This window comes from Vulpes vulpes, chromosome 12, assembly GCF_048418805.1.
Source record: "Vulpes vulpes isolate BD-2025 chromosome 12, VulVul3, whole genome shotgun sequence".
NCBI classification, from domain to species: domain Eukaryota; kingdom Metazoa; phylum Chordata; class Mammalia; order Carnivora; family Canidae; genus Vulpes; species Vulpes vulpes.
Window position 1 is genome coordinate 226,488 of NC_132791.1, and position 22,964 is coordinate 249,451.

At 65.0% G+C, this 22,964-nt stretch overlaps 1 protein-coding gene across 10 annotated transcripts in view; it reads right to left on the reverse strand.

The window, feature by feature from the left end:
- Positions 1-22,964, reverse strand: part of GSN (gelsolin) — a 53,626-nt gene that overhangs the window by 14,374 nt on the left and 16,288 nt on the right. For 4 of the 10 annotated variants that reach the window (XM_072727481.1, XM_072727482.1, XM_072727478.1 and 1 more), the window contains 3 exons: positions 15,702-15,777; positions 3,927-4,131; positions 3,507-3,661 (listed from right to left, as the gene is read on the reverse strand). In XM_072727481.1, the coding sequence (XP_072583582.1) occupies positions 3,507-3,661; positions 3,927-4,122 (351 nt within the window). In that variant the 5' untranslated portion in view covers positions 4,123-4,131; positions 15,702-15,777. Of the gene's footprint in view, positions 1-3,506; positions 3,662-3,926; positions 4,134-5,150; positions 5,220-5,263; positions 5,551-15,701; positions 15,778-18,477; positions 19,395-22,964 lie in introns of those variants that run through there. The other 6 variants (XM_072727480.1, XM_072727477.1, XM_072727476.1 and 3 more) reach the window with 6 other exon arrangements.

Here is a 22,964-nt window from a genome sequence, read left to right on the forward strand (position 1 = left end):
GCATTTCTCCCGCGGGGAGGGCAGCGCCCCACCGGCTCCACGAGCACCAGGCTCCGGGTGGCCGAGCCTCCACCCGCGTCACCCCTCCCGCGGGGGCGCTGCCCGGGCAGGACCACAGGGCTGCCACCTGGTGAGCCGTGCCCGGCAGGGCACCTGCCTGGACAGGCGGCCTGGTCCTAACAAGCCCCTAGGGTAGGGACTCCCATTACCCCACTTCACAGACTGGAAAACTAAGGTACAAAGAGGTGAAAGCCTGAGCCCAGGGTCCCGGCGAGGTGGTGGCCGAACCAGGGGCCCAGCCTTGCCCGTCGCCCCCAGGAACTCCCGAGTCTGAGGCCCTTCACCCGGCCAGAGGTAAGCAGACGGCGGATCCGAACAGCTTCTGCAGAAGGTGCTGGAAGGACAAACCAACCACTTCCACGAACTCCTCAGAGACGAGAAAATGGGACGTGGAGGAAGAAAGGCCTTGAACTCCTAACTCTGTCTTAAGACATTTCTAAACTATCTCGCTTGCTCAAGCGTGCCGTGTGTTATTTAAAAAGAGACATTTAAAAAATAAAAAAATAAATAAAAAAATAAAAAGAGACATTTTCTGTAAGAAAATGTAGGAAAAAATTGTAGATTTTTTTAAGTTATGTCACAAATCTCGGTTTCAACAAATTAATTCTCTGTGAATTTGTAAGGTAAGAGAATGCTTGATAGCTCATGATTGTGGACACAAACCTCCTGTTTAGTTAACTTGCCAGTCTAGGAAATGAGACTCGGGAACGCCAACAGGGAAAGAGCAAGCTCTCGGAAGACATTAGTGGGTCTCCAAAAATGCAGGAGGTGGAAATTTTCACTGTAATCCTTAGAATTGGCTGTTGCTTTCTATGGTCTTAATCGTTAGGTGGGCAGACCCTGGACTCACGTTATTTGAACAAAATTCAATAGGATAAATGGTCTTTTTTTTTTTTTTCAAGGATAAATGGTCTTAAAAGTCACTTTTCAAATTAAAGTGATGATATATAGGGCAGCCCGGGGGGCGCAGGGGTCTAGCGCCACCTTCAGCCCAGGGCACGAACCCGGGGTCCTGGAATCGAGTCCCGCGTCGGACTCCCTGTGTGGAGCCTGCTTCTCCCTCTGCCTGGGTCTCTGCCCCTCTCCGTGTCTCATAAATAAATAAATAAAATTTTCTTTTTTAAAAATAAAGAAAAAGAAAAGAAAAAAAGTTCTTTTTTCTTCTAAAAAATTAAAAAAATAATAAAACCTGTATTTCTCTAACGTTTGACACTTTACAAAAAGCTTGTATTACTCTTGGAGTCAAAGAAAAAAAAAGCTAGAAAGATTTACATTTTTAAAAATGTTGAACTGTTTGTAAAACAGAGAAAACTGCACTGGTCGGGGCCGGCGGCCTGCACGCCCTGAACTCCGGGTTCCTTATCTAAGCCTTGGGAGGGGGCTGGGAGGGGCCCGGGTGATGCCCCGGGTCAGGGGCTCCTCGGACTCAGCTCAGCCCAGATTCTGCTGGAACCAAGGGTTTCAACCAACCCAGCACGAGGGGTCTCCGGGTGCCGAGAGGCGGACGGGGAGCAGGAGGACAGACGGACAGACGCTGGCAAGCGCAGTACTTGGGGGATCTGGGGCTGGAGTGAGAGGGACCTGCCCCACGACAGCCCTTCCTGGGGCTCCGTCCCCTCCCGGGGCTCCGTCCGTCCCCTCCCGCCCTTCTCACACCCGAGCAGCCTCAGCCGAGGAGCAGGAACATGTCCTGCGTCACAAGCTCTGCTCCTCGGGGATCTATAATTGATGAGGGCGCCAGGCCGAGAACCCTGGGCCTGCCAAGTGCGGGGGCAGCTGGAAGCCTTGCAGAAGGCAGAACGGGGCTGGCTCTGGGCCCCCGTTTCCCCCAGGAGGAGCCTGGGCCGTTCGGGGCTGAAGTCCCAACGCAGGGTTGGGCTGGGAACCCACTCCGGGGAGCATTCCTCCGAGTGTGGTGCAAGAACATCCTGGGAACAGCACGCAGGGCAGAGGAGGCTTGCTACCCACGCGGATTCCTAGGCCCCGTCGGCACTGGGACCAGAGCCCGGGGAGGCCTGAGACACCCCGGGAGCCGGGCCGGGCCAGGCCCGCCCCACCCGACCCCATCACTTAGCAGCCGCGTAGCTGCTAACCTCTCCCGCGTCCACACAGTAAACAGGCACTGTTGTTACGGGGTCGATGAACACTCCGGAGCCCGAGGCCCCAAACCGCACAGCACTTGGGGGGGAGCGTTGGGTCCTGAACCTCCACCACCACCCCCCGCCGACTCCTCGTCAAGTGCTCTTTCCACTTCCAGCTCTAAAAGCTGCAAGCGCCTGGTCCCTCCACAGCTCTGGGGCCTGGGTCCCTCCCTCCCAGCTCTCGGGCTTCAGGTACAAGGCCTCATAGAGGGAGAGGGTGGCACCAGGCGGCTGGGCAGGAGCGGCTGTGGGGGGCACCGGGGGGCCCCAGTGCAACCAGCCCGGCCGCACCCCTGTATGGCCCACCTTTGCCTTCTCCATTGCCACCTCCGAGGGCTTTCCCATTATCTGATCCCGTGTGCCCCTGAGCAGACCCCACTCCACCCTGTCGCACAGAGGACCCCAAGGCCCCGGGCGGGACCATGACCCCCCTATGGCCACACGGCACAGCAACCGCACGGCCGGGGCCTCACCCCTCCTGAGAGGCCGGCCGGTGTAGTGGGAGGAACGCCGGGATGCCGGGAGCCGATTCCTGGCTCTGGGTGACTTGCTGTGTGACCCTGGGCCAGCTGCTTGACCTTGCTGTGCCTCAGTTTCCCTCCTTCCCTTCAAATGAGATTTTTGGACTCTGACGTTCAGGCCCATCTGACCGTCAGGGCTTGTGACCCCCTCCTTAGCCTACAGCCTTCCCTGAGCCCTGCCGGGGCCAAGCCCGGGGCAAGCGTCCACCAGCTACCCCTCCCCATGCTCTGCCTGGGCGCAGGGCAGACTCTCCTGTGACCGAGCGCAGAGGGAGGTGCTCCAGTGCCCAGGATGCTGGCTTCCCCACAGCCCGTTAGGGCAGGGCCTCCGGGGGCTCCTGGCTGGCTTTGCTCGGCCCCGCCGGGCTGCGGGGTGTGGGGGGGCTCCAGGTTGGCTGGGACTCCCCAGAGTCCAAGTTCAAGGGAGACTCTAATGACACGGTGAGGAATGTGGTCAAGGGTGCCCCTGCCCACACCGGCCTGGGTTGTTGGCAGGGCCGTGGGAACGGGACGGGCCGGGCCCTGGGGAAACCCGGGCTCAGTTTCCCCACCCCACCCCACCCCCCGCAGCCCACCCCTTGCTGCCGGGACAATCCTGAGGCTGGACGCACTGTCTTCTCTCCGTTTTGCGATAAGAAATCAGAAGCTCAGAGAGGGAGTGTGGTTTGCCCCAGGTCGTGCAGCGAGGAGGGTCCAGGATCCAAACCCAGGGCTGGGCCCCTCCAAAGCCGAGCTGCGGCCCCGAGTGAGCCCGGTGCGCCCGTGCCTGACGCCGGGGACCCACCTTGTACTTGAGGCCGGACTTGAAGTAGCCCAGGAAGGTGGCCGACTCGAAGCCCTGGACCTCACGGTGCTGCACGGCCCGGCCGTTCAGGTAGTCGTCCAGCTGCACCGTGAAGATGGCAGCTGCCCCGCTCTCGTCCTGGCTGCACTCCTTGCCTGCGGAGCGTCGGGACAGGTGAGCGCGGCTCCCGGGGGCCGCCCCCCGCGGACCAGGGCCCAGCCGGGGCTCCATGCTCCATGCAGATTGGGAGACAGAGACGCGGGGAGGGGGCAGGATGCGGGGTGACTGCGGATGAGGGGTCCCGGCTGAGCCCCAGGCGACCTGCCTCACCCTAACACCCCGGGTGGCGCCAGCACACGTCTCCTGCACGGAGCACCCGGGGGCCTCGCCCGGGGGACCCCGACCCCCCAGGGGCCTCACCCAGCCAGTAGTGGAGGTCGTACTGCAGGTTCCCGTTCCTCAACTGCACCGTCTTCAGGATGACGTAGGCGTCGCCGGTGAAGAAGTCCCCATAGAGGTTGGGGGGCACGGGCACCAGGTCGAACTTCTCCACGCGCCACACCTGCAGGCCCGGCTCCTTCCCCGCCTTGAGGAACTCGGGGTGCTCCACCACCATGCTGCTGGGCTGCAAGAGACGGCGGGGCCTGAGGGCCGGCGCCCGGAGCCGAGACCCCAGGGCGCGAGGGAGGGCGGTTTCCAGGCCCAGGAGGGCTCACTTGAGCCCCTGACGCGACGTCTCCGTGGGCGAGCGGGGCCGGCACGTGGGGCCGGGCGGGCGTAGGCCCCCAACCCTGCCCGTCAGCTCACAGGTGGTGGACGGATGAAGGCTCCACGTCACCACCCCCCCCAGTGCCAATCGGATGGGACAGCGGGGCGAGGGCATAGGAGGAACAGCCGCGAGCTCCAGGAGCGGGAGCTCTGCAACCCTGGGGAGACCCCTCACATGGCGAAGGCAGCTCGGGGGTCCCCGGGGCTTCAGGGGTCCCTTCCGGCCTCCGCAGCGGCTCTCAGAACCAGAGGGGTCCTCGGAGAGCTCAGGACCCAACCGCCCTCTGCCGATGGGGACGCGGGGGCCCACGCAGGAGGGGACTGGCCCGAGGGCACTCAGCCCGCTTGCTTTTGCTCTTTGGGAGGTTCCCCGCGTCCATCCACGCACGTCCCCGTCACACTCCCAAGACGGGCGAGCTGACCGAGCCCAAGTGGCCTCCTGCGCTGTCGCCTCCTCCCCCTGCCCGCCCCCCACATCCCGCCCCGAGTCTGTTTCTTGGAAAAGGTGGAGTGGCCGCAGGCAGGAGGCGAGGAGGCGGCAGGGGAGGGGGAGGCAGGCATGCGGCGAGGTGGGGCGGAGCGGACGGTTAGCCCCGGGGCGGGGGGCAGGCTCGGCCTCTGGGGAGGGGAAGCGGGCAGAGGAGGAGAGAGAGCCGGGCGGGCGGGCGCTCGGGAGGGAGAGGAATGACCGTCAGGCCCACGAGCGCACGGCGGGGCCGCGCCAGGGGCAGTCGACACGAGAGGGCGACAGCAGAGGGAGGGGCAGCGGGCAGCGGGCAGCGGGCAGCGACCCCGGGCGGCGGGGGCCGGGCAGGCGGGGCGCCTGGGGGAGAGGCCAGGCCCCGAGGCCCCACGGCCGCAGCCCGAGATACTTACAAAGCAACAAAACAGTTTTTCCATCCTACACCTGATTTACTCCCCTTTCCTAGCGCGTATCTGCAAGAACTTACAATAGAGAGTTACTCCGGCGCCCCCCGGCCCGCACTCACCCGCGCCTGGGGCACCCGCCCCGGGGCCGCCCCCCGCGACGCGGTGGCCGCGCGAACGGTGGGAACGGTGGGCGGCGGGGCGCACAGCGCCAGGAGCAGGGCGCACAGCAGCGGGGGCAGCGGGGGCGCCGGGCGGTGCGGGGCCATGGTCGCCGACTGGGGACGACGACGCCCGCCGCGCCCTATAAAGCCCGGGCGCCGGGACCGCCCCTCTGGGAGGGTGGGAGGGGAGGAGACGGGAGGGGACGGGAGGGGACGGGCTGGGGCGGACCTCCCGCGGCGCCCAGTGCCCACCGCTGCTGCCCTCAAGCCCTCTGGCCCCGGAGCAGCCTACAGGATCCGCCCCCCTCAGCTGAGGCTTCGGGGCTCCCCTCTCGCCCTGAACACGGAGCTGGCCCCTGTAGTGGGCGCTGCTGGCTCTGGGTTTGCTTGTTCTTCGGGTTCCTTCGGGGCTGCATGTCTTTTTCCAGCCCCAGGTCTCATCTATCGGCTCCCCAGGGGTACAGAAGGTCTCAGGTCTCTCCGCACCCCTGGGCCCCCTCCGACTCCGCCGCCCACTGTCCCACTAGAGGCACCGGCCACCGCCATCGTGTTGGGACAAGTACACTCCGGCTCCCGGAGGCCTTTCCCCGTCCACCCCCGCCCTGCTCCACCCTCGCTGTCTCCCAGTTGTCTCCCCGGCCCATCTCCCAACAGCCTAGTGCAACGACCAACCCGATGCACAGTGGGGAGCTGGGGACCTGGGGCCGCCCCCGCCTCCGCTGCGGGTGAAAGGCCTTTAGGCCTCAGCCTCCCCGGGCACCGTCCACCGCGCGGCAGTCGCTGCCGAGGACTAAATCGGTGTCGACGCAAAGGGCCTGGCCTGGTCCCCGGGGTCCCTGCCCCAGGGGACGTTCTAGCCCGAGAGCCCGGGGCTCAGTGCTGGAAACCCCAGAGCAGAGCCCCAGCCACCCGGAAGCCACAGCCTGCACGGGGCAGAGACTGTCGTCACGGGGAGGGGACAGTGGGGCCTCGGCCGCTGCCTACCTGGAAGAGGAGGCAGGCCCTCAAGGTAGCAGGGGGATTCGGGTGCTGAAGACCCATAGGTAAGAAGGAGGAGGCCCGAGGGCTCGGCCCGCCGCCGCCACTGACTCCCGACGCATCCCCCACGTCCGTCGCCACGAGCCCGTGTGCCGGGCAGCGCGGGCTGTGCAGCCCCACCCAGAGCCCACAGGGCCCCCACCTGTAAACGGGGGCCCTCGGATTCAGACGGTCCAGGCCCCGGCCTCCGGGGGAGGACGGGGCGGGCGTCCGAGGCCGAGTCTCCCTTCAGCCCCCGGGAACCAGGCAGGACGGTCCCCACAGCCCAGACGGGCGGCCGACCCAGGGACCCTCCGTCGCCGGCTCGGGCTGCTCAGGGCCACTCAGCCGGAGGAGGCCTGGCTCAGGCTCCCATCCAAGGGGTCCCGCGGGGCCTCCGGCCGGGGCAGGGGCCACGGTGACGTTTCCAGGTGGGGGGATGATGCAGTCCCTAGACCGGAGAAGCCCAGGCCAAGCCTGGCGGCCAGGAGCCCAGGAGCTCGGGAGAACACGTCACCGCGAGTGTCCAGGACAAGGGCAGGTCCCCGGGAGCCCCAGGCCGTGGGCACCAAGCAGGAGGCAGACCTGGGCGGCCGTTCCCGGGGCCTCCACGGGCACCCAGGGCCGGGCCCGGTCTCTGACGTGCGAGGCAGGCTGGCCACGTGCCGGGCGGGCTTGTGTCCTAGTCCCCGTCCCGGGACTCAGACACCCGCCTGCACCCCTGCTCCCACCCACGTACCTGCCAGCGAGGGCCCTGCACACCCGCGCCCCGCAGCAGGGACCCCCCCCACCCAGCGCCGTGGCTCTCCCAAGGCTGGTCCTCGGGTCTCCAGGGCTCCCCCCACCCTCCGCCCCCGGACACGGTGCGAGGCCTTGCCGCCGGGGCGACACCCCCTGTCCTCCCCTGTTGTCCTCGGTGCCGCGGGCAGCCGGCCACTCCCGGGAAGCCTCTCCGCAGCTTGCTTGCTCCCTGGCTCGTCTGCGCTCCGGGTCCCCCTGGGAGCACCCGCCCTCCAGCCCTGGATTTTGCAAATTGGAACAATAGGCAGTAAACAGAGAAGCAGGTTATGAAACCCAGTGAAACCGGACAGGGCCCCGCCGCGGGTGGAGACGCTGCACCTGCAAGAACACGTGCTTCAGAACCTGGGAACCCCGGCTCCTGTGATCAGAGCCTCAGTTTCCTCATCTATAAAGTGGGGGAGGGACAGTAGCTCACAGAGAAGCCAGGAGGCCCAGAGGCCCAACACACGGCGGGAGCCCCGCCAACGTCCACGCACGTCCCCGACCTGCCCGCATCTCCACAGAGGCCTGGCTCGGCGCGTCCACACCCCGCAGCAGCGGGGCCAAGCCGGAGGGCGGTTACAGACCTCCCTGAGACCCCTGGGCTGGGCCAGCCATCTGCAACGGGGACGACGGGGCCCAGTTAACGGACGGGGGGCCCCGAGGGGAGACGGCTGGCGGGGCCCACGCAGGGGAGGGCTGGCCAGCCGCACAGTTCGCGTCCATCCTCTGCAGACGGCGCCCAAGCCGGGACTGTCGTGTCTCAGTCACAGATAACGGGTACCTGGCGGGCGCACCTGGAGCCGGGCCTCGGCTCCGATCAGAGCGGAGACAGCACAGGGCTCCCGGAAGAGCGGCTGGGCCCCCGCCTTGGCCGCGTGCGCCCCGGGTGTGGACAGCTGCTGGGGACTCGGCCAGGAGGGCTGGGCGGACGCCGCGTCCAAGAGGCCAAGCATCCCTGGGGCTGAAGCCACTGGCCCTGTTCCTGCTTCCGGAGGTAGCCCCACCTAGAGCCGAGAGCCAGGCCCGGACGTTGAGGGCCCCCACCCCACCCCCGACCCCATGCCCCCGAAGCAGCCAGATTTCACCAGATTTGGCACCTTCCTGCCGGGTGTCTTCCCCGGGGGCGGGGAGCTGGCCCTCGGAGGCTTGGCAGGCCTGCGGCTGGGGCTGGGCTGTAAACGGCGGCGAGAGCTGAATCCCAGCCCCTGCGGCCCTCCAGCCCCCCGCAGCCCCCAGCACCCCTGCAGCACCCTCCAGCCCCCCCCAACAAAGACACAGGCTCAAACACAGATGAGCAGCAGGACAGAGGCCCAACTGGGCACTGTCGCCATGGGACCAGCAGACGCCCGGACCCAGTCCCCACCTGCAAGCACCTGCGGAGGCAGGACCCGCGATGCCTGAGCCAGAGCTACAGGAGCAGGAGCTGCGGGGGGCAGCTCTCCCCTCTGCAGGGGAAAGGCTTTCCAAGAAGGGGAAAAGCACCGGGCATGGCTGTGGCCCACGCTCCTGCCGGACCCGGCTTCACACCCCGGACCTAGCACTTCCCAGCTGCGCGCCTTGGAGCCTCACTTCAGTCATAGTTGCTGGGGGTTGGTTAAGTATCTGAGACTGAAGCTCCTTGCGGATGAAACTGGGGTAGGAATACCTTCCTGAAGGCTGGCGGGGGGACCGAAGGAGACCATAAATGCGGAGGGTCCAGGACCACGCCTGGCATAAAATAAACGTCCAGAGATGCCACTTTCCTTGCCGGCATCTGGAGAGGTAATGAGCTGCCCTGCGGGGAGCCAGACGGGACTCAGGGGACGAGTGAGCCACCCCAGCTCCAAGGACCCTGGGGTGCTCGGATCCTGAGACAAACAGCAAAGGCGAATAACGTCTGTGCATTTGGCCAAGGCCCTTCCTGCCTGCCTGGGGGTCGAGTTCAACCTCCACCAGGACCTACCAGGCACCTTAGTCGCTCCGCAGACCAGCAGTCGTAGTGCTGGGAACGAGGACGACAGGACCCCAGGGGTAGTGACAGGTCCCCCCTGCTGCAGTGAGGCCCTTCTCTGTGCCTGAGGCTTGCACGGCCCAGTACGGCCAGGACCCCTGAGCTGGGCTCCGGCATGAAGCACGAGCCCGTCCACCTGGGTGTCAGTCTGCATCCTGCAGCCAGAACCCTCGAGAAACACGACGGGGGCAGGTGTGGGGCAGAGCAGGGACGGCGGGGCCCAGGAGCAGGGCCAAGCCCCACGACTCAGGATGCCAAGGATGACAACTGGGTGAGGGACGCATGACCGTCCCTCACGGGGAACACGAGGCAACGTCCAGGGTGAGTGTGAGCAGAGCCCAAACCCCTCCTGCAAGGGGACGTGGGCAAGCGGCTCTTCTGCAATACTTCCGTTTCCTCCTCTACGAGGTGGGACGATGACGGCCACCCGGCCGGGCGTCTGGGGGACATGCACCAGGCGGGCACGCAGCAGGCGCTCGATACCCACCGCAACCAAACACAGACTCTCAGCATGTATCCCAGCTCCGCACGCACAGCTCAGGGCTCCCGTATCTCCCCTCGACCTCGACCTCGACCTCGACCTCGACGCCCCTGCATGCGGAGCAGAGGGGGCTGGGGGCTCCAGCCAAGGCCCAGAGACCCAGGATGGTTGCTGGTGCCAGGGATGGGGAGGGGTCTCAGGAGGGGGCCTCCCGCTAGCACCCAAACAGCCTGCTTGGCCTGCAGCCCATCTGCGAGTCTCCCGACACCCTGCCCTCCTCTGCTCTGCTCCCACTGCAGACGACAGGCGCTCGGGGTCTCCGTCCGGTCACTTAGCACCTGGAGACCTGGGGAAGGCGACCCGTCCTCTCTGAGCCCGTGTCCTGGGGCAGAGAGGGGCCAGGGGATCTCACAGGCTTGGCCAAACCTGGGATCAGTAGGGACGCCCGGGGGCTCAGCGGTTGGCGCCTGCCTTGGGCTCAGGGCATGACCCCGGGGTCCCGGGATCAAGTCCTGCATCGGGCTCCCCGCAGGGAGGCTGCTTCTCCCTCTGCCTGCGTCTCTGCCTCTGTCTCTGTGTCGCTCATGAATAAGTAAACATCTTTTAAAAACAAAATCAAAGATTAAATAATATTTGTTATTGTTACTAATCCTTTCAATTTTAATAGTTTATTTTTTCTTAAGTCCCATCCCCTCTTAAACATAAGCAGAGGTATAACAGTGGAATGTTTTTGTTCCTTTCTCAGCTCAGAAAATAATCACAACCAGCTGGAAGAGTGAACCAAGATCCCGGACACAAGCCCCAGTGCCTGGCCCACGGCTGGACCCCAGGCCGTCTGCCTTTTCCGCCCCCGCGTGCTCCCCGCGGCCCTGCCCAGCCCTCCCCCCCCCCCCCCCCCCCGCCCGGTGGCCGGCGTCCTCCTGCAGGGCCCGGGCCTCTGGGGGCTTCGAAGCGGCCCCCCCGCCCAGGACAGCTTACGGAGGCCAGGCCCAGGCGCTCAGCCCGCTCACCCCTGCTCCACTCACTCCCCCCGCAGCCCATCACCCCTGCAGCCCTGCCCTGCCGGCCGCCCACCCTGCGCAGTCGAGTTCCCCACAGACGGTGCATCATGGCTCGCCCCAGACCCTCCCACAACCTCAGGGCAGGCTAGGCCCGGCCTGCAGGGCCCCCCACGCTTCTTCAGCTCGTCCCGGGCCGCCCCAACAAGCCCGTGCGACACCCCTGGACCACCTGGCCTCGCCTCTGCGCCTCAGTTTCCCCCCTCCAGATGAGCGGGCTCCAGCCTCGGCTCCGCCTCTGCGTCTGCGAGACCCCAGCCACGCCTTCCCCAGCCTCAGTGTCCCCGGCAGGCTGTTGGGACTCGCGTGCAGACCAGGGGGGAGCAGGCGGGGAGCCCCAGGAGCCCCAGGGCTCAGGACATGCTGGCCCCGAGCCGCCGCAGCTGGCGTCTCTCTGCTTCTAGGCCCCACGGCGGTGCCAGCTCCGTCCCCCAGCCCGGAATGCAGATCAGATGTGCTGGCAGCAGCAGCAGGGTGGGGGGGTGCAGAGGGCCTGGGGGAGGAGCGCATGGGAGGGGGTCGGGGAGCAGGAGGGAGGGCGGCTCAGACGAGAATCCTCCGGCTCTGGCCCAGCCCAGGCGGGTCGGCCTCTGGGGCCTGGCCGGCTTCCCGAGCCTCGGCCCAGGCCCTGACCCCCGTCCCCCCTGGGGGCCCCCTCGGCCAGGACACGCCCACTCGCTTGCTGCAGCCGGGCCTTTGTGGGCCTTTGTGAGTGGAGCTGTGCTGAAGCCCCAGGCACCAGGCACCACACGGAAACGGTCTCTCGAGTCAGGGGCCTGTCCCGCTGCTGGGTCTCCAGCCCTATAACCTGGAGCCACGTCCCAGCATCATGTACACCCTGCTGTCTGCGCCCCACATGGGGCCTGGGCTCCCCATACCCTGCCCTGCATGTGGCCTGCGTCCTGGGGCTCCCGGCCTGGGGCTCGTGTCCTGGGGCTCACATCCTGGGGCTCATGTCCTGAGGTCTGCATCCTGGAGCTCCCATCCTGGAGCTTGTGTCCTGGGGCCTGCATCCTAGGCTCCCATCCTGGGGCTCATGTCCTGGGGCTCGCATCCTGGGGCTTGCATCCTGGGACTCTGGTTCTGGGGCCTGCATCTTGGGGTTCCCAATCTGGAGTTCCCGTCCTGGGGCTCCCGTCCTGGGGCCTGCGTCCTGGGACTCACGTCCTGGGGCTTGCATCCTGGGGCTCCTGTCCCCTGGGGTTCATGTCCTAGGGCTCATGTCCTGGGGCTCACATCCTGGGGCTCGCATCCTGGGGCTCATGTCCTGGGGCTTGAGTCCTGGGGCTCCTGTCCTGGGGCTCTGGTTCTGGGGCCTGCATCCTGGGGCTCCCAATCTGGAGTTCCCGTCCTGGGGCTCCTGTCCTGGGGCTCGTGTCCTGGAGTTCCCGACCTGGGTCTCCCGACTTGGGGCTCCCGTCCCAAGATCCTTACATTATGTTCCACGTACATGTCACATCTGCGGTTAGATACCTTATGTCGCACTTGCCCGTCCCCTCAAAGTGTGGGCCCCAAACTTCATGCTATGAGGTCCGGGACCAGGGCCCCTGCCTCCGTGACGTGTTCCGATCTGTGATTAAGGCAGGTTCCCAGCTGTTCCCCACGTAGCCCGAGAGGAGTCATCTGCGTTCTGGGCGCCTCGGGAGCTTTGGCCCTGGACAGCAATGCCGTGGCGGCTCAGCTAAGGGGGGCTGCGTGGCCTCAGAGCGGATGAGGGGTTCAACGCTTCGCCCGGTGCAGGCAGAGTTACCACGACGTGTGTGGACTGCGCTCGTGCCAGGCGCCCCCGTCTGCCCCTCGTCCTGCGCAGCGTGGCCGGGCTCCCCAGGCCTGCGCCACGCGGCGGGAAGCAGGAAGCTGCCAGGACCCGCTCTCCCCTGGCCCGTGGAGGGGAAACCCCGGGCTCGGGGGGCGATGACCTGTGGGAGGCCTCCCCCTCTCGGGAGGGGACGGCAGGCAGGTGGGGGCTGGGAGCGCGGGGCCGCCTGAGGGGCCGTCCCCCGGCAGGCCTAGCCCTCAAGCAGCAGGACAAGCCAGGCCCAGGCGGGCCCCCTCCCGTCCGCTCCCCCGCCGCCCGCCTCCTCCTGGGCCTCGCCGCCCGTGACTCAGGCTGAGTCATTCTGTGACACCACAGAGGAAACTTCTTAGGAAAAACAACAGCAAACAAAGCGTCCCCTGATGCGGGGAACAGGATAGGCCCAGGAGGTAAGACAGGGAGGGGACAGGAGCAGGCTGCAGGTGGAGGCCGCTGGCCGGGGTGGGGCCCTGGGGAGGGCACGCGGCTGCTCTGCACCTCAGTTTCCCCCAGAGGACGCCCCCCAGGCCGCAGAAAGGCTGAGGATGGGCCACGGCGCGCAGTGGGGGTCTCCAGGCCTCGTCCCGTCGGCAGCGCTGCCCCAAGCGCGGTGGCCAGCGTGTGCCCATTCCACGGGCGGGGCCACCGAGGCCGGAGCAGCCACGGGGGGAAGGGGGGATGCCTGAGCGGAGCCGGGAGGGAAGAGCAAGGCCCAGGCTCCGAGCCGTGACCCGCGTGTGGAGGGGGCCAGGAGTCCCCGTCCCCGTCCCCGACCCCGACACCAACCCACAGGGGCAACGGGATGGGCCGGCGGCTGCCCTGGAGCCCGTCTCCCAGAGACCCTCGCCAGGCAACCCGGGTCAGGCACCCGCGGGCAGGGCAGCCGTCGCACGGGCACTTGCGCCCCCGACACGGCACCGTGAGGCCCCAAACTCCCTCAGGAGACTGTGGCTCCTGCGCTGACCCGTGGGGCGCTGCATGGGAGGGGGCCCTGGCCCTTGGACTCTGCCGGGCGCCTCTGTCCCCTCCCTGCCGCCTGTCCTCTGGGACCAGCGGCCGCCTAGGCCTGGGCCCACCCCCCTCAATGTCCTGGGCCTTCCGGCCGGGTCCTCCAGGAGCGTGTGGGGAGCCCCTCTCCCCAGGACGCCCTTCCCTGTTACCTCCCCGCTCAACCTGGAGCTTTTAATTCTCAGGATTACAAAGCAGAAGTGCAAGAGGGGCCCTGAACAGGTCCAGTCCTGCCGCTGTCTCTCTCTGGGCCCCGGAGTCCTCGCCATGGGGCTGATGGGAGGATTGCACACGTGCGGCCGCAGAGGACCCCCCACGGGAGGTCGCGGCACGGACAGGCTGCTGCCCATCGACGGGAATAAGCACAGCGGAGCCGTCAGCCCACGCCAGCACCGGCTCAAGCCGCTCCCTCCCCGCGGTTAACCCTCCACAACCCTTCTTCGCCCCCATTTTCACAGATGGGTAAACTGAGGCTGAGGCATTAAGGGGCGTGACCAGCAAGGCAGGGCCAGAGGGATGCTTCGGGCTCAGACCCCGTGGCCCCTGGAGCCCAGGAGGCCCCACACGTGCTGCTGCAGGGAAGCGGTGCCCACGGCTCAGGGGGGCCACCCAGGGGGACACCATCCAGCCGGGGACCCAGCCGGGCCGAGGGCGGACGGGAGAGTGTCCTCCTCTGCGCAGGCGGGTAGCAGTCTACGGTGTCCACCGGCCACGTGCCGTCCCCTCCGCCTCCCACATGCTCTCAAACCCCTTTGTGCAAATCACTCCTCCACTCCAAACCCGTCCAGGTCCCCCCTGGCGCCCGGGGCCGACGCCCAGCCCTGGGGCCTGCCCCCCCCAGCTCGCTCCTCAGCCCCCGCTCACCACCCTAAGCAGTGGCTCCCGTGGCCTCACCCACGACGCCCCTGCCTGAACCCCAGCGCCCTCCGCCAGCCCCACGAGGACGTGAGCAGGGACGCCCTCCTGGCTCCTGGGCCTCGGCCACGTCCCGCCTGGAGCCTCAAGGACTCCACACTGTGGCAGAGCCGGGATCACAGCCTCCGGACCTGGGGACAGGACAGGCTCCTCCCAGGGGCTCCCCTGCTCCAGGGCTCGGGCTCTGGGACCTTCCCCATCTGCAGCCTCATCCACGCTGCTCCCTCCGCCCAGGGGCCACGAGCCCCGTGTGCTCCCCTAACCCTGGCCCCGGGGTCTCAGCTGGGGAAGGCGGGGTCTGGCTTCTGGAGACCCAGCACGAGGGGCGGGGAGTCCTGCGCTCGGCCCACTGCGGCACCAGCCTCCCCACGAGCCCGCGACTCACCAAATGAGCAAAGGAACAAACGAAGCTACCTGCGGGGCTCAAGGCCGGACAGTGGCGAGAACCCCGTGAACCGGGCCCTGCGATCAGAGGAGGGGCGACGCACGGAGCGGCTGACAGGGGAAGGGGCCGGGGACTGCGGGGTGGCCTCGCAGGCTGCAGCCCAGCCGGCTTTCAGGGGGGCTCTCGCGGAGCCCGTCCTCCCCTCCAGGGCTCAGCTGCCCGCCCTTCTGACGCAGGACCTCCAGGGTGAGGTCACCAGCAGCTGAGGGGGGGGGGTCCCAGCAACACACATTTGTCGTTAGACATGCACCTGGCCCCGGCCCGGGATGCTGGGTCTCCCCCTGGAAGCGGCCCCTTCCGCTTCGCCGCTCCACGCTCCTGAGCATCTACAGGCTCATCCAGTCCTCATGATGACCCCATTAGAGGAAGGGGCGGGGAGGAGACCCTGACGCCCACTGCATAGGCACCCCTGACACCCACCCTGGGCCATGAAGCGGGTCTTGCGCTTCCAGCCCTGACGGCGGCACCCGCACCCTGCACCCCTGCACGGAGCCCCCACGAGGGTTGCCCGGGACTGATCGTCAGGCGAGTGTGACTCATGCAGCTGCCCCGTGACTCTCAGGCTCGCAGGGCGGGGACTCCTCCCCTGGTCAACAAGCCCGGAGACGTCCTTGCACCTCCAGGATCCACCTCTCGCGGAAGAGCCAACAGAGGCATCGAGAGGGAAAGAGGTTCAGCAGCCACAGCAGGCGGGGGGTGGGGGGGGGGCACCCAGGATCCCCTGCCCGGCTCCCTGGCCAGGGAGGACACAGAGCAAAGAGGCCACGGGCAGGGACACCGAGCTTCGCGCGGGGCGGGGGGGGGCGGGGGGGAACTGCGGGGACTCCCTCTGAATCCGCCTCCCCGTGCCCGGCGACCCCGGGCACCCGGACTGGTTCAGGACTGGGGCGTCCGCTGCACCTACCTGCAGGGCTGCGGGGGGCAGGGCTGCTCGGAGAGGCGCTGGGACGGGCGGGCTCGCGCTGGGTCAGCAGCACCACCTGTAACAACGGCCAAGAATCTCAGGGTCAGGCGCTCAAGGTCATCCGCCCCAATCCCCAGGTGGGGCATCGGGCTCCAGGTCCCGGGTCCTGGGGTCCAAGCAGGCTGCCTGCTTCCCCTGCCCCCTCTGCCCCTGCTCACTCTCTCGATCTCTCTCGCTGTCAAATAAATAAATATATATATATCCTTAAAAATCCCCCTTGGTGCTCGCACTCGCGCCTGCACCCCCCACCGCGGTCCCAGGGCCTCAACTTGCCGCCTCGGGCAATGGGCGCTCGCTCCCTGCGGGGGGCTAGGTTCGCCCCTCGGGTCCCGCCTCCACCTGCGCACGTCCCCCAGCACGGGCCTGTCGCCCTGCTTGCCCGCAGCTCCTTAGGCAGGAAGACGGTGCCTTGGGCCCCCCAGGTCTTCCACAAGCCGTATCCCCGCTGTCCTCCAGCCCAGACTGGGCGTCAGTTCCCCCCTCGCCCCCTCATCAGCTCCGGATGAACCCTCCCCTACAGACCTGACGTCCGTCACTGAGGCGAGCTCCGTCCCGGGCAGGGCAAGCAGAGCTCTCACCTCCATCATTCCAAGCCTCATGCCTCTACTCATCCCGCCCAGGATCCCACCGTGTGTAAGGCAACCGCAGCGCGAGTCTGAATCCAGCTCACGGTCAACGTCAGAGCTGCGGTCAGGATTCCGGGATGGGACCAAAAGACCCTGTCGCTTAACCACCTGCAGAAGGTGGTCGGGTCGCTCCCCCCTGTCTCGGGCGCGTCCTCTGAGAGCCGGATGCGGGGCGTCGAGAGGGCGACACGAGCCACGCCCAGGGCACCAGCCAGGGTGCACGTTCGCTCTGGTTATGAACTGGGTCCGAGCCTTTTCCCAGAAAACACGCTCTTTTCACGCTGTGCTTGGGCAGCCCGGGGACGAGGGCTGGTGGCGCGCGTGGCGTCCCCACTCGTGCCCCAGCCGAGCGCCCCTCTCCACGGGCGGTGAGCTCCCCCGCCTCCAGGGACAGCTGGCCCGGCCGCCAGCCCAGGGCCCCTGTCACCCACCCTGGGGGCTCCGGCCCCAAGCAGCTTCTCCCAGCCCCAGAGGGTCCAGCAGCCCGCGCGGCCCCAGCGGCCCGGTCCCCCCCGGTCCCCCCGGTCCCCCCAGTCCGCACACAGACGGGCCCCGCCCCGCGGATGGCCAGCAGCCCCACGTTGCCATCGCTAGTTGGGGAGTGGCCCGGGGCGGACCAGGGGCCCCGGGGGGATGTGCGGCTCGCCCGCCGGCACTGCTGTCCGCGCCACTGGGCCTTCCCCACAGACACCCGCCTGGCACGTCCCGCTCCCCGGGACAGCAGTGCAGAGCTGGGCTCGTCGTGACCCTCCACTGCTCACTGCGCAGGGACAGGCCAGCCTCCTCTTCCTCGCTGCCTCTCCCGGGCGCAGTGTGCTCCTTCCCCAGTGCTCGCCATCCCAGCACCAGCTCCCTGCTTGGCCCCTGCCCGCCGTCGCTCAGCCCCCAACACCCCTGGCCCTGTCCCACCCTCACGGTCCTGCTCAGACGCACCCTCTGGAGCCCACATCCGGGTCCAGGTACCGCCGCCTGCCACGTGGGTGACCCCGGAGCCCCCATCTGCTAAGTGGTCCTGTTCACCCCCTTCCCCGGTGCAAGCCCAGACACATCCCTCCCCTGCTCACGCTCTGCCACGTTCTCGGAGAGCCCCGTGGTTAAGGTCCAAGACCCTCAGCAGACTTCTCCGTGTCCTCCGTGGTCTTGGGTGCGGGTCCCTGGCGCTTCAGCGCCCCCAGGTCCTGTCGCCCACCCACACACCTCCAAGCTCCAGCCCCCGGAGCTGCCCCCTCAGCCTGCAGGGAATCTTGGCCCAGTCCCCTCTGTTCTAGAACTCTCTCCCTTCCCCAGTCTTCATTTCTCCTCCTCATGACCAAGCCCTGTTTCCTCCAGGAAGTTTGCTCCAAGCTCCCCTCCCGTGAGGGTGAGCTCCTCGGGGCTCCCAAGGGCCTTCCCCGTCACCCCGCATTGCGTCGGCCTCCCGGTGAGCCTCCCCCATTGGACTAACATCTGCTCCCAGGGATCCCGGTGCCTCGCCAGGGCTGGGACCTTGCTGCTCAAGAGCCACTGAACGGAGAAGCCAGGGAGTCACACGCGTGCACAGGTGCACGTACACCTGCGTGCACAGGTGCGCACACAGACTTGCAGCACAGGCTCCCAGGGACGCCTGCGGGCGCAGCTGCTGCCGCCCACGGGCAAAAAACAGCATTACAGGCTTCCAGGCTGCGCACCAGGAGCCCCAGCTGCAAACTGGGCTGGGCTTAGAATTAACTGCCCCCGATTCCAAACTGCTGTGTCCTCCATCCTGGGCCTTCAGGCTGCAGCAACTTAAAAACAGAGTCTGGGGATCCCTGGGTGGCGCAGCGGTTTGGCGCCTGCCTTTGGCCCAGGGCGCCATCCTGGAGACCCGGGATCGAATCCCACGTCGGGCTCCCGGTGTATGGAGCCTGCTTCTCCCTCTGCCTGAGTCTCTGCCTCTCTCTCTCTCTCTCTCTCTCTGTGTGTGTGACTATCATAAATAAATTTAAAAAAATTTTTAAAAAAGAGTCTGTTTAAAAAAAAAAAAAAAACAGAGTCTGCAGACCACTGACCCTGGCGCACGGCCCGCACGCTCCGGAGGGAGCCCCGAAGACAGGGTTCCTTCCCGCACTCACCAGCCGGGGCTGGGCCGCTGGCGCCTGTGGACCAAATTACATCCTGTTAGAGCCGCCCTCCCGCCGACGGGCTGGCCTCTGGGCAGAGAGCTGGCTGCTGCTGCTGCTGCTGACCTTGCGCAAGTCCCCAGGAACCCCTGTGTAGGTGCCCGGGGCGGGGCTGAAGCCACAGGCGCTTTCCTCCAGGAAGACTGTTGCCAGCACGTTGGGAGGACTTTCCGATTTGGGGGGGGGGACATGAAACCTGTCCAGCGATCCCGGGAGGGCTCACGTGGCCGCCCCAGCAGCAGTGGTGGCTTCCTGGGCACCCACCGGCAGTAAACTCCTCATGCCTCCTCCTCATGGCACTGCCAGGCAGACATCACTGTTCCCACTCTGTGAAGCAAGGACCAAACGCAGAGGGGAGAAGCAATGTGCTCAGCAACACACAACCGAGGAGTCGGCACGGTCCCCCCGAGTCAGGCTGCCTCCCCCCATCCTGGCCCCGCTGGGCCTCACGCAGCGAGCCTAGGTCTCTTGCAGAGAGAAAAACTCAAAGCTGCGGTTCCTCTGGATCAGGGGTCTGCAGAATTTTACTGTAAAGGGTGAGCTAGTAAATACGTCAGGCTTTGCAGGCCCCGTACCTCGTCTCATGCATATTCCTCCTTCTTTGCTTTTCGATTTGGGTTTTTGCTTGGTTGGTGTTGGGTTTTTTGTTTTGTTTTGTTTTGTTTTCTTGGCCTTTTAACAATGTAAAGACCATTTTTGGCTCAGAGGCATAAAAAACTGGCTGAGGCCTCCTGAGGTCTCCTACGGAGAGGAGAGAAGAATGTCCACAATCTTAAGTATAAAAACTTGTGGTGGGAACGTTTGAGGCGAATGCGAGGTCCTTTAGCTGCTTCTCCGGCTTCAGACGCCTTCCTGCCGAGTCGCTCTCTAAAGAAGGGCCCGACCTCGCTCTGCAATTAGGCAGCAAAATATTTCAAGGGCTGTTCAGATTCCAGAAACTCGCAGCTGCGGACTAACAGTCTGACTCTGGGTAGGAAACAGGGGGAGGCAAATACGACGGGTGGAGAGAGCCTCTAGGGTAAGACCTTAAGACAGGAGGCCCCAGTCTGGACCCTTCGCAAGGGACTTAGAATCGTGCTCTGCAGAGTGTGGTCCCTGGGCCGGCAACTTCGGCGTCACCTGGGACTCTCACTAGAAATGCAGAGCCTCAGGCCCCACCCCAGACCTACTGACCCCAGAATCTGCATTTTCACAAAATCCCCAGGTGATTCATGTTCACGAGAAGTTTGAGATCTGCTGGAACATCGCTCCTGTCCAGCCGCGGTATCGCTGAGCAGCGAGAGGGTTTAAAGACCTCTTTCTTGACGTCGCAGAGTTACGGGGCCTCAAAAAGCTCCCCGTTTGACCAAGACCCGCCACTGGACCCTGAAATCCAACCTTCAACTGGTGGAAAAGTAGAAGCAGGGGAACCAGGGAAGGTGCCGTTTCCCATTTCATAGTTGGGGGAAACCAGAGAGGGAAACGGCTTTCCCGAGACAACGCCGCCAAGGAAAGCTGGAGTCGGACCCTGGGCAAGTTGCTTCATCTTCCCAGGCCTTGGTTTTACCAACTGCACTCGTTTTGGGTTTAGATGAGAACTTCTGACATCTCCCAAGAGCTGGAGTAGCAACCAGAGGACTCGCCTGTGCTTGCGGACATGCGCTGTCTCCGGCCGCATATCCCAGGTCGTGAAGTGAGGGGTGGGGCCGGGCGATTCCAGGGTCTGGGTGTAAAAGCTGGAATCTGGAAAAAGGCCGGCGGGAGAGGAGCCCTCGGGGGATGGTCACGCCCGGCACGTAGGCGGAGCAGTGCCCTGGGTTAAGCTCAAGGTCTTGTGGCAAGTCCTGAGCAGGGACCAGACATGACAACAGGCTTCCCCCGGCTTCTTCGGCGGGGCCCACAGATGTTATCCCTCCTGATGCCCAACTCTGCGCTTGTATTTGCTGAACAAATGAATGAAGTACGAGGTCCTGGGAGACGGGCCCTGAGCCTCCCAATGAGGCGCGAGAACTTTGACAACCAGCATCCTCCGTTCCACCCGCAAGGCTGCGAGGGCCTTCAACACGGTACTGGGTACGGGGCGGCAAGCTGGCAAAGTGCAGCCAGAGCCGTGAGACCCGACGCGTGGAGCCAGTAACTCCATTTCTTCGGCCCTCTTTTAGGAAATAACGAGAGAAGCCTAATTTATACACCAGGCTGTGCATCGCAGGATGTTTATACGCAGCCTAAATGCCTAATGAGGGGGAGTGGCGAACCAAGGCCTATCCCCACTTGGCTACGACAGAGGGATGGGAAAGCAGGTTGGCATATAGCGTGTTCATAAAAAAAAGAAAAAAGACTTGTTTTTTACAAATAAAATGCATTATTTCATTTCTTTAACCCCCCAGACTACTGAAATGCAAGATTTTAAATAGAAATAGACGTTATCTACTTAGAGACTCCTCAAACTCTTCTAAAAATTAAATTTACAGTCTTTAATAACATGAGAAAATATTTATGTCATAACATCAAAAACAGGGCAGCCCCAGTGGCTCAGCGGTTTAGTGCTGCCTTCAGCCCAGGGCATGATCCTGGAGTCCCAGGATCGAGTCCCACATCGGGCTCCTTGCATGGAGCCTGCTTCTCCCTCTGCCTGTGTCTCTGCCTCTCTGTCTCTCTGTGCGTGTCTCTCATGAATAAATAAATAAAATCTTAAAAAAAATAACGTCAAAAAAAAGTCAGAATAGAAAAATTATAAATGTGGTATGACCACAATTACACAGGGGTAAAAAAAAAATGTGCTTGAAATATCAGGAAGGAAATGCCCCCAAATGTTAGCAGCGATTATCTCACATTGGCATAATTATGGACAGTTTTAATTTTTTTTTTATTTTCTAGACGTCCTTTATCATAAGGATTCGTTATATTTAGAAAAGGAAGGAGGAAAAAACAAAACCTGGGAAGAAGGGAGGAGAAGCACTTTCCCAGGGGTGTGCCACCCGTACCACTTCGCCACTCCCCAAAAGTCAACCCGGTAGTTCCCGAGGCCCCTGAGGACCCGGCCTCCGCCTTGGAAAGGAGAAGGCGGCCCGGCCCCACCCTGCAGGCCCACAGACACCGTCCGGCTTTTGCTTGACAAATGAGCCAGACCCAGGTGAGATCCTTGTGGAGGCCGGAGGTAACCACGCTATTGTTCAATCAGTTTTGCAAGATAAGTGACGCCACCGCCACCGCCACCTCCACCGGTGTGACCCCTTCATCCGGGTTCCCTGGGACACTAGGGCTGGCCCCTGTTCCGGAGCCCCCGGGAGAGCGGGTTTCAGGGATGCTGTGAGCCCGCAGCCTGAGCACTGAGCGCAGGGGCACAGGGGGTGCAACGGGCAGGCCGGGCCGCAGGGGGCCTAGGAAGGAACAGAAGCGTCACTCGGGCCCTGGGAGCTCGCGGCTCCAGGCGTCACCTGCCTCATCCACAAACTGGGGCCCCTCAGGACATCCTCAGGCCTCTTGCGAGGCTCCAAAGGCGAACGAGCCCATCTGTCTAGGCCGAGCCTCCGTTCCCATCCGTATATGGAGCCCACAGCTCCTGCGTGGCGCGGCCGCGGGCCGGGGAGCGCACGGGCAGGCATGCTCCCTGCCGTGATTCTCGCTGCTTCTAGAACACGGAAGAAGGCACATCAAGGAGCCAAAGGCCCCGGCTTCCTCTGCAGCAGGGGGCAAACAATTCGGGCCGCAGAGAGCCGAGCGGGCACAGAGGCTGCTGCCGTGCAGGTCACCCGTAAGGACGGCCGTGGGCTCAGCCTGAGGTCACGCCGTGTCCAGGCGCCCAGCCCTTGGGCTCCGAGGCCAGCGGAGCCGGAAAGCCCGGCGCTCCTGCCCAGGCCTCTAGTGCACGGTGACGCCGCGGCCCAGAGCAGGACGCCCGCGTCACCCAGTACCGTGTCCGTGGCCAAACCGAGCCCCGAGCCTTGCCCACCACGCCCACCGCTCCTCAAACTGCTGCTGTGGCCGTGGGGCAGGGCAGGGGCGGGGATGGCGAGGCCCGGGTTGGGGTGGGACCCAGGCCTGCGTCCCTAAGCCTCCGTCCCTAAGCACACAAACCACATCAGGCTGAAATAGGACACACGCCCACTCAGCCGACAGGGAGGGCCTAGCCGGGCTCTCCCCCTGCCCTCCCCTCCCCCGGTAGTGAGGACAGAGGCCCCGGCTGGGACCCCACGTCACTGAGCCACTGAGCGACCCAGCGCAGGGCATCCAGTGCCCCTGTGGCCCCGGATCCCCTGGAGCAGGGAAGTCAGGGCTCGTACAAGGCCTCCTGCTACAGGGCCGGCGCCCTCCACACGGAGCACACGGAAAACCCCACAGTCGTGGGGCCTCAGGGCCTCAGGGGCCCGCGGGGCCCGCGCCATCCCCTGGCTGTCCCCTTGCCAGTGGAAGCCACCCGTGGTTCAGACTCGGGTGCCTGGATCCGGTCTGTGGAGGGG